Source organism: Hemitrygon akajei, chromosome 17 (assembly GCF_048418815.1).
Source record: "Hemitrygon akajei chromosome 17, sHemAka1.3, whole genome shotgun sequence".
In the NCBI taxonomy this organism is placed as follows: domain Eukaryota; kingdom Metazoa; phylum Chordata; class Chondrichthyes; order Myliobatiformes; family Dasyatidae; genus Hemitrygon; species Hemitrygon akajei.
In genome coordinates, this window is record NC_133140.1 from 73,642,144 (window position 1) to 73,653,606 (window position 11,463).

The 11,463-nt window shown below is 39.7% G+C and overlaps 1 protein-coding gene across 1 annotated transcript in view; it reads right to left on the reverse strand.

Annotated features, from left to right (window-relative positions):
* The window catches only part of LOC140740840 (dynein light chain roadblock-type 2), a 51,044-nt gene extending 40,739 nt beyond the window's left edge, over window positions 1-10,305 (reverse strand). The window contains exon 1 of the mRNA XM_073070391.1: window positions 10,219-10,305. Within this exon, the coding sequence (XP_072926492.1) occupies window positions 10,219-10,221 (3 nt within the window). The 5' untranslated portion in view covers window positions 10,222-10,305. The remainder of the gene's footprint in view (window positions 1-10,218) is intronic.
* Window positions 10,306-11,463: the final 1,158 nt, after the last annotated feature.

Consider the following 11,463-nt stretch of genomic DNA (forward strand, 5'->3'; position numbering starts at 1 on the left):
AATGTGAGAGCAATAAATAAAAAAGGAAAATGAGTTAAAAGCATAACCAAAAAATCAAGATATACAAAGAAAAGTAATTGGGAAAAATGCAAGAAGATTCAATCAGCAAAATCTGAATGAAGCATTAAGTATCAGATTGTACTGCAAATGTCAAGGAGAAACAGGATTAAAATATTTGGGAAAGACCTGGGCTGATGTTTGGCTGGAGTTCAAATGGGGGGGGGGGGGGGGGGAAATAAGATCAAGTATAATATTTGTATTTCTATTCACGTGGAATTATTTCAAACCTTTGCCTCTCTATCTGAGAAAGGTAGCTACACAATAACTACAGGTGAATAAAAATCATCTTTTAGCCAATGCAGTGTGAACTGGCACATCTTTGGGCTACCTCAGGTTTCCCTAGCAAGAGCCAAGAAATAAGTTTTTCACCCAGCGTAGGTGAAAAAATAGCACAAGTGGAAATACCACTGAAAATAAATCATGAAAAGTGCTTATATAAGAGCCAATAATCTGAATAAACTGATAAAGTGCAGACACTCCGATTATGTGAAATGGTAAGCACATGGCCAAACCTCTAGTTCATTTTCTATATGACAATGATTCTATTCACCCTTTGGTACTGTGAGGAATGGAACCACTAGTGACTAAACACTGACACGCTCTGCCATACTAAGTAGGCAATTTGTAACACTGCTACAATGACACCAGAATTTTAAAGGAATCAGCCAATCAATCTGTCTACTAGACTCACTTCAGTTCAGCTCACATAACCTGGAAGAGGAGCAGAAAAACACACAAAATGCAACTTAAGAGATAATGCCTAAGCACAGCTTTTCTCAAATAAGAAAATAAAAGACTAACTACATCCAGCAGTTTTGAAAATTGCTCACCACAGGCAATACATGAGTTTTCATTTGCAATTTCCTCCAATATTTCAGCTAAACAGCTTAACATTAGAAGGAGAAAAAGCTTGCAGCTGAGTCAATCTAACCATTCCTTGGAACTGTAAACAGTAAAAATATGATAACAAACATAAGAATAAAAAAATCTTGTTTCTTTTCAGTTATAGTTTAATACCTCTTTGTATCATATTTATGACCTAGTAAGGAGTTTGATGGGCAAATAAGTATGCTGCAACACTCCAAAATTGTTTCTACTTCAAGAAAATCATTGTTTATTTCGTGGATGTCTGCCCGAGGCTTAAGACCTATGACAGACATCCACATATGGAATTGCAAAATTTTACCTATATCCCAACAGTGCAAGAGTGGAATGTAGTAGAGGAAGAGAGGGTTATATAACATTTCTACAGATGTACCAGGGAGAAAATGCCGATGGATTGCATCATTGCCTGGTATGGAGACTTTAATGTACAGGATCGACAAATGTTACAGAGGGTTGCAGACTCAACAGCTCCATCATGGTCACTAGCTTCTCTACCATCAAGAAATTCTTCAAATGGCAGTGCCTTAAGGCAGCATCTATCTTGAAGGACTCTCATCTTCCAGGACATGTCCTCTTCTCATTCTACCATCAGGGAGGAGGTAAAGGAGTCTGAAGATGCACACTCAATGTTTTAGGGTTAGCTTTTTCTCCTCTGCCATCAGATTTCTGAAAGATCCATGAACACTATCTCACTATTTTGCTCTCCATCTGATTGCACTAATCACAAACATAACAAATGTTATGTTCCTCAGACAGGATGAAGAGGTCAATACTCCCCAATGCCATTAGGCTTTACAATTCTACCGCCAGGACTTAAGAACTTTTTAAAAGCTATTATTAATGCTTTTTGAGATAGTGATTTAGATGCATATCATATTTTTTACTGAGTTAAGTATTGTATGTAATTAGTTTTGCTACAACAAGTGTATGGGACATTGGAAAAAAAGTTGAATTTCCCCATGGGGATGAATAAAGTATCTATCTATCTATCTATCTATCTAAATCTGCATATAGAGAGGAGGTGCTGAAACAGTCCAATTGGTGCAAAAACCACAATGTATCACTCAATATTATGACCAAAAAGAATGATAATTGACTTTAGGGCACCAAGAGGTTCCAAACAAGCCCCACTGTTCATAAATGGCGAGGTAGTGGAAAGGGCCTCCAGTTTCAAGTTTTTGTGGATGAACATGACCAAGGAGTTCTCTTGGTTCATCAACACAACCTCGATAGTAGGGAAAACACAACAGTGACTATATTACCTGGGGTTAATAAAAGAGAGCTAATCTGGCCCAAAAATTGCAGGCCAACTTTTATTAATGTGCGAGAGACAGCATACAGAATGAGTGTGGGACTTGAGATGCAGCAAGACAGATCACAAAGCACTCCAACAAGCAATTGGGACAGCTCAGCACATCACTAGGACTCAACTACCAGACCTGGAGGCAATCAACAACTGTAAATGCCTATGGTGTACTCATAGCATCATTTAAGACCCATCCCATGCTGGACACTGTCTGTTCAATCTCTTGCCATCTGGTCAGAAATTCAGAAATATCTTAGCCAAGACAGTAAAACAGAAAAACAACTTCTTCCTGAGGGTTGTTGTGCAGCTGAATAATGAAGCACCCTGCCTTGTCAATAGCCTTTGAGTGTTATGGACTATTGAAATCATTTGTTGCATGTAAATATGAAAGATTTTTAAAAAAATTAAGCTGTACCACATGCATTGTAGCTATCTGTATTTTACAGACTGGAATAGAACCGCAATCTTGTCTTGAGCAATGACAATAAAGTTCTATGCTATTTGCACAATGTTTTTTATAATATTTCTTACTATAACTTAGTTTTTTTATGTATTACACTGTACTGTTACTGCAATTTGACAACAGATATCAGCGATAATAAACCTGATTCTGAAAATGCATTTACATGTTTAAGAACCAGCAGAAGAATGGATTGGTCCAAAAGTTTGTAATTTTACAGTATACATGAATAAACTGTTACTTTACCAGAATCAAGTTTATTATCACTGAGAAATGTGAATTTTGTTGTTTTGCAACAGCAGCAGTATGGTCCAATGCATAAAAATTTATGTTACATTAAGAAATATATAAAAAATAAGTAGTGTAAAAAGAGAGTGAAATAGCAAGGTAGTGTTCATGGGCCATTCTGAAATTGAATGGCAGAAGGGAAGAAGCTGTTCTTAAAACCTTGTGTGTCGTTCAACTCCACCCTGATGGTAGCAATGAAAAGAGGAAATGTCCTTAATGATAACTGTAAGCACATCTTTATGAAAATGTAAAGGAAAAAGGGGAACCTAGTCAATAGCATGACCAGGAAAAATGTGCTGTCTAAACAGGGCTGCAGTCTGTATTCACTAAGTCCACACCAAATTACCAATGAAAAGGAAGATACCTTAATGGAATTTAAAGAGAACAAACAGCCAGGGCCTGATGAGATATATTCCAGGTTGAGAGTGAAGGGAAGAAAGATTGCTTAGACATTGACAGAAATTCTCAAATCTCCACTGGCAACAAAAGAAGGTCCAGTTGACTGGAGATCAGCAAATGCAGAACTATTTCAACTCAATAGCTAATGAATTAAGCCAGGTTCACAAGACAGTGAATCTAAAATTAGTGGTGGGGAAATTATTGCAAACAATTTATAAAGCATAGGTATTTGGAAGCAGGCTTTAATCAAGGATAGTCAGCATGGCTTTGTTAAGTGTAGATCCTACTTAATTGAATTTAATTTCTCTAAGAGGTAACTAAGTGTGTTGATGTAGGTAGGGCAGTTGTTGTCAAATGGACTCTGGAAAGCAAGGTAAGCACCCGCACAATCAAGGAAATTTGGAAAACTAAACCAAAAAGTAAATTGGTGATGGGAAACAGAATGAGCAGCTCAGGTTCTTTTTGTAATTAGCAGCTTATGAACTTGTGATGTAGTACAGAGATTGGTGTTGGGAAATTTTCTGCTTGTTATATACATTAACAGTTTGGAAATATGATTAGGAAATTTGCAGGTAACATTGCTGGTAGTGAGGAGGATCGACCAGCTACAGAAACATACTTATAAGTTGACAAGATGGACAGAGCTGGAGCATATCGAATTCAATCCTGAAAATGAGGCAATATATTTTGGGAGGGTACTTTAGGCTAGGATATACATGATAAACATTAAGGCTCTCCGCTCAGGAGTAGTTAGGAAAAGGGATGTTAGTGTTCATGTCCATAGGAGGCAAAATTCAAAGACTGTAGATGTTGGAATCTAGAGCAACAAAAGAAAAAACAATCTACTGTTGAGACTTAATGGGTCGTGCAGCATTTGTGAGGGGAAAGGAATTGTTGACAATGAGTCTGATGCAGGGCTTCAACCCAAAACATTAACACGTGAGAAACCTATACATCTTACTTTTATAGTGAGAAACTTTTTCCTCAGCAGAGATGCCTATAACTGCAGGGTATAGGTTTAAGGTAAGGAGCACTAGATGTAAAGTATGAATATTTTCACCCAGAGAGTTGGTTTTGCCTGGAATGCACCTCCTGAAGATATGGTGGCAATGGGTATGCTCACAACTTAAGTAAAATTAAGTAACATTAAATTAAGGAACACCCAGACACCCCAGCTATGCTTGCCTTTTTTTTTGGCTATGTAGAATAGTCCAAGTTCAAAGCCTTCCCTGATAATGCTCCCAAATTCTTCCTGTGCTACACTAATGACTGCATTGATACTGCTTCATGTAGCCATGCTGAGCTCATCAATTTCATCAACTTTGCCTGCAACTTCACCCTGCCATTAAACTGACTTGGTTTATAGCTGACACCTTGCTCCCCTTTCTCGATCTGTCTCCATCTCTGAAGATGTCTACCATCTTTTATACTCATGGCCATCTTAACTATACCTCTTTCCACCCTGTCCACTGTTAAAATACTATTCCCTTTTCTCAGTTCCTTCATCCCTGCCACATCTGTTCCCAGGAGAAGGCTTTCCTATCAGGACATCAGAGAACCCCTCCTTCAAAGAACGGGGTTTCCCTTCCTCCACCACTGACCCTGTCTTCACCCACATAGTCACTATTTCCTGGATAGCTGCGCTCTCCTCATCTTCCCGTCACCTTAACAGGGAAAGAGTTCCTCTTGTTCCCACCTACTATCCCATGAGCCTCCACTAGTCATACACTTGCATCTAGAAAAAGACCTATCCACCAGTACCTTCTGTCTTCTATGTTCAAGCCAACTTTGGATCCAATTAGCCAAGTCACTCTGGATTTCACGCATCCTACTTTTCTGGACACCTTGATCATGAAGGACTTTGTAGATTTATTTTAATTTATTTTATTTAGAGATTCAGCGCAGTAAGGAATTATATGCAGAATTAAAAGGGCTAAAACTTAACTGACTTATTGGCAGTTTGCCAAGTCGTGCCATGAGCATAATGTATGAACAAAGAAGTGTTTATTGCATGAGAAAGCTTCTCTGCACCCTTATCAAAGTATGTATGTAATAACGGACCTATAACAGCAGCCCAGACCGTACTTGGGGCTTCACTTGACTTGCAGATTTTTCCGAGCTCTGTGGTTTAACTGAGCACGCAAGCTTGCTAATAAATAGTACGTACTTCTAAGTAAACTGTGTTTGACAATTATTCCCTGGGTCTGAACCTAAAGGCCTCTGGTAGAGAGGCAGTTTGACTGCAGAACAGGCCTTTCTGGCCCAACAAGCTGCATTGCCCAGCAACCCAGCTATTTAATACTAGCCTAATCACAAGACAACTTACAACCAGTACGGCTTTGGTCAGTGGGAAGAACCAAAACACTAAGAAACGCATGTGGTCACAAACAGAACATACAAACACTTCACAGACTGTGCCGGTATTAATCCCTGAACTCCAGAACATCCTGAATAATAATAGCATCACACTATCGTGGCTGCCCAAAGCCTTACTAAAATCCATGTATGCAACTGCTGCACATCAACCCGTCACCTCCTGGAAAATCTCAGATTACATAGAACATAGAATAGTACAGCACAGTACAGGCCCTTCAGCCCAATGTTGTGCCGACCCTTAAACCCTAAACCCCCCCACCTTAAATTCCTCCATATATCTGTCTAGCAGTCTCTTAAATTTCACTAGTGTACCTGCCTCCACCACTGACTCGGGCAGTGCATTCCACGCACCAACCACTCTCTGAGTAAAAAACTTTCCTCTAATATCCCCCTTGAACTTCCCACCCCTTACCTTAAAGCCATGTCCTCTTGTATTGAGCAGTGGTGCCCTGGTGAAGAGGCACGGGGTGTCCACTCTATCTATTCCTCTTAATATCTCGTATACCTCTATCATGTCTCCTCTTATCCTCCTTCTCTCCAAACAGTAAAGCCCTGGCTCCCTTAATCTCTGATCATAATGCATATTCTCTAAACCAGGCAGCATCCTGGTAAATCTCCTCTGTACCCTTTCCAATGCTTCCACATCCTTCCTATAGTGAGGCAACCAGAACTGGACACAGTACTCCAAGTGTGGCCTAACCAGAGTTTTATAAAGCTGCATCATTACATCGCGACTCTTAAACTCTGTCCCTTGACTTATGAAAGCTAACACCCCATAAGCTTTCTTAACTACCCTATCTACCCGTGAGGCAACTTTCAGGGATCTGTGGACACATACCCCCAGATCCCTCTGCTCCTCCACACTACCAAGTATTCTGTCATTTACTTTGTACTTTCCCTTGGAGTTTGTCTTTCCAAAGTGTACCACCCCACACTTCACTGGGTTGAACTCCATCTGCCACTTCTCAACCCACTTCAGCATCCTATCAATATCTCTCTGCGATCTTCGACAATCCTCAACACTATCCACAACTCCACCAACCTTTGTGTCATCTGCAAACTTGCCAACCCGCTCTTCTACCCCCACATCCAGGTCGTTAATTTAAAAAATCACAAAAAGTATAGGTTCCAGAACTGATCCTTGTGGGACACCACTAGTCACAACCCTCCAATCCGAATGTACTCCATCCACCACAACCCTCTGCCTTCTGCAGGCAAGCCAATTTTGAATCCACCTGGCCAAACTTCCCTGGATCCCATGCCTTCTGACTTTCTGAATAAACCTACCATGTGGAACATTATCAAATGCCTCACTAAAATCCATGTAGATCACTGCACTACCCTAATCTATATGCCTGGTCACCTCCTCAAAGAACTCTATCAGGCTTGTTAGACACGATCTGCCCTTCACAAAGCCATGCTGACTGACACTGATTAGACCATGATTCTCTAAATGCCCATAGATCCTATCTCTAAGAATCTTTTCCACCAGCTTTCCCACCACAGACATAAGACTCACTGGTCTATAATTACCTGGGCTATCCCTACTACCTTTTTTGAACAAGGGGACAACATTCACCTCCCTGCAATTCTCTGGTACCATTCCCGTGGACAATGAGAACATAAAGATCCTAGCCAGAAGCTCTCTTCCCTTGCCTTGTGCAGCAGCCTGGGGAATATTCCGTAAGTCCCTGTGGACTTATCCATCCTAACGTATTTTAACAACTCCAACACCTCCTCTCCCTTAATATCAACATGCTCCAGAACATCAACCTCACTCATATTGTCCTCACCGTCATCAAGTTCCCTCTCATTGGTGAATACTGAAGAGAAGTATTCATTGAGGACCTCACTCACTTCCACAGCCTCCAGGCACATCTTCCCACCTTTATCTCTAATCGGGCCTACCTTCACTCCTGTCATCCTTTTGTTCTTCACATAACCGAAGAATGCCTTGGGACTTTCCTTTACCCTACTCACCAAGGCCTTCTCATGCCCCCTTCTTGCTCTCCTCAGCCCCTTTTTAAGCTCCTTTCTTGCTACCCTATATTTCTCAATAGATCCATCTGATCCTTGCTTCCTAAACCTTATGTATGCTGCCTTCTTCCACCTGACTAGATTTTCCACCTCACTTGTCACCCATGGTTCCTTCACCCTACCATCCTTTATCTTCCTCACTGGGACAAATTTATCCCTAACATCCTGAAAGAGATCCCTAAACATCGACCACATGTCCATAGTACATTTCCCTGCAAAATCATCATCCCAATTCACACCCGCAAGTTCTAGCCTTATAGCCTCATAATTTGCCCTCCCCAATTAAAAATTTTCCTGTCCTCTCTGATTCTATCCTTTTCCATGATAATGCTAAAGGCCAGGGAGCGGTGGTCACTGTCCCCCAGATGCTCACCCACTGAGAGATTACTCAGGTGTGACCTGCTCCCCAAAGCATCGATTCTCCAAATGCATATAAATTCGAACCTTAAAAATCCTATCTTTTAGCTTCCATACCACTGACAAGAGAACCACCTGTAATTTCCAAAGTTATTCCTACTTCCCTTCTTGCATGAAGGAACAACATTAACCTTCCCCCAGTCCACTGGCACTACACCTGTGGCTAGTGAGGATACAAAGATATTGGTGAAGGCCTCAGAAAGTTTATCTCTCAAGAACTTGGGGTATATACCAACAGGTCTAGGAATTTAGCTACTTTAATGTTCTTCAAGAGACCTAATGCTACCTCTTTCCTAATTTTGAAACTTATCATTTTAGCATGCTCTGCCCTGAAACATGTTATCTTGGCATATTCTACCCTACAACACATCATTTCAGTATGTTCCACTCTGATCTTGCTATCCTCTACATCCTCCTCCTTGAGTAAAAACTGACAAAATACTTATTTAGGGTCTCGCTCACGTCCTCTGCATCTAAGCACAAGTCATCTCCTTTATTCTACCTTCTCCCTAGTTATCCTCTTGCTGTTGAAGTATGTGCAGAATATCTTGGGATTCTCTTTAATCTTACTCACCTAGGACTTAACATGGCCCCTTCTAACTTTCCTAAATGTCTTTTTGCGTTTTCTTCAGGCCCTTTTATTGTCCTCAAACATCCTGTTTGATTCCAGCTTCCTAAGCCTCCTTCTTGACTTTCCTCTTCCTCTACACTTCCTCCTTCTTCTTGACTTAATTATCTCTCCTGACATCCAAGGTTCCTGTACCTTGCCATCCTTTCCCTTCTCTCTTCCTGGAAAAAAGTCTTAAACTCAGTGCCACTAGTCTTTAAATGACGTCCACATGTCAAATGTGCATCAGTCACTTCGCCAGGTTCACTCCTCAGTCCATAATCCAGTATAGTCTCCTCTGTAGTTGGAGTATTCACATACTCCTTCAAGAAACTCTCTTGGACCTATCTAACAAATTCTACCCCATCTAAACCATCTGCATAGAGGAACTCCCAGTCTATTTTTATTTAACAATAAAGCTTGTTAAATCCACAACTCTGTAGATTTTCAATTTTGACAATTCAGTATTAGCACTGCAATCCTCTTTTAGGAAGAAAGCATCTTTTCTCAGTATGCCACAGTATTCTGAAATTTCGACCTCAGATTTTTCCTATCAGCAATAAACAGACAACAGCAGTAACTAATACTTAAATCAAATATTATACAAATCTATAGTCCTCTCGAGAAATAAAATTCAGGAGTCCAAAATACACACATTGCTATTTTACACTTGAAAATGATTATATTACTAATAACTCACAACCCCATTTAAAAAGTACAAATCTTGTTTCTTTAAAAATACACAGTTATGTTTCTCAATCTATTGTTTAATCCAGTTTTTATCCAAAAAAGTGGCCAAAACACTTTCAGAACCCAGCGATTCTATCAGGCTATAAATAAGAATGGTAATTTGCAAAACATTAGCGCCTTAGAGCCAAATATGAACAATAAAAATAGCAAAATCTCGATTTTTAAAAAAGGAGTTGAAGAAGTCTGAAGAACCAGATCACAGGAAAACCATCAAAGCAGTTCGTTATTGTAAAATACTGAATGTAGTAATTGAACCCATCAATATTCAGCTGCTCGTCAGCACAAGAACTTAAGTATTAATGAAAACCTATTTTAGGCCAAATTGTCGATGTATTAATTACGAGTGTTATTAAAGTGAACACATTTCCACAGAAACTGTACAAAAGTAAAGAAAATACTCTTACAATAAATCTACAAAATTGGAAAGAGAACGAAACATACATTTAAAAAGAATCTGATCTAGGAACAGAATACGACTTTTTTGGAAAAACTATTGGGCACTCAAGATTCATTGCTGACAATTCCACAGCAAATCGTGCCGCACAACAGCATTAACACATCCTCCATTCACTTCCCCCACGATGCAATAATACGCAAAAAGTAATATCAAACGGGTTTAATATATCGTTTTACCATCTTCTCCCCAATACCCAGCAGCAAGGAACGACACAAACAGTTCACAGTGACTACCGGTTGCTAGGCGGAACCGGAAATGACTCTTGGCCCGGATATACTTGCTGTGCGACATTCTTCAGTGCTGTGTAATCGTGAATTGGGTCCACTTTGATCTTTCAGTGTTGTTTCGGAAAGGCTCGCCAAACTCTTAGGATTATTCATCCTTAGAGAAATAATTTGGATGGTCGGTGAAGGGTGTGAAAACTAAAGGAATAAGAATGTAACTAATTGTCAATACGCTTGCCATTTGACGCAAAATAGGTTTTTAGTGGCTAATATAATTTATTATGTACCAAGCTAATTGTGTGGAGAAAGAGCGTTATCAATTGAAGGAAGCACATTTACTCCAACTATTGTCATGTCAATCTATAATGGATAGTTGTGAGTAGAGATACTAGAAAATGTAAAAAGCAGAAATGTACAATTGCAAATATAATTATTACTTATCTGTTATAGTTTACCAGATTTTCTTGTGATTTCATGCCAACTGCAAAAATTTCTAAGCAGACCACCTGAAAGGAGATAGAGAAGGTAATCTAAAGAGCGAGATCGTTTGGAGAGTGATTTTGATAACTATTTATTCTGATAGTACATTGTAGTTAAGAATGACCTGCCTCCATTCCTGCTGTGTGGGCTCTGAGGTAACTGATAACCCTTTGCAGGATCTGTAGATTCTGCTACTGGTGAACTAGATTGTGCATGGCATGGCAGCTGGATAAATTGATTGAATGCTATGTGGACTCATCGTCGTGACTCCTGGTTCTCACTGCCTATCCAGTGGTTCTTTCTGAGAGAATTTTAAAAATGATAACTATAAAGAATGACTGGATAAGCAAAGGTTTTCTCCTTTGGAATCAAGGAGGATGAAGAGGTGGACAGTACAGCTGTAAAAGTTATGAAGCCCTGGGTGTATAGAAATATAGCTGAAAAATATAGCAAAAACCTTGAGGATCATTTTGAATTAATTGTCAGAAGGATTAAAGGGAAGATCAAGTTTTTTTTCTGGAGTGTGTTAGGGACTGAAACTTAATGCATGAGCTCTCAAGAGAGTTAAAAAGTACACATATATATTTGAAAAGTAAAGACTTGCAGAGATATGGATCTATCAATCAACATGGACAACACGCTGGAGGAACTCAGCAGGTCAGGCAGCATCTGTGGAAACAAGCAGTCAACTTTTCGGGCCGAGACTATCAATGATAG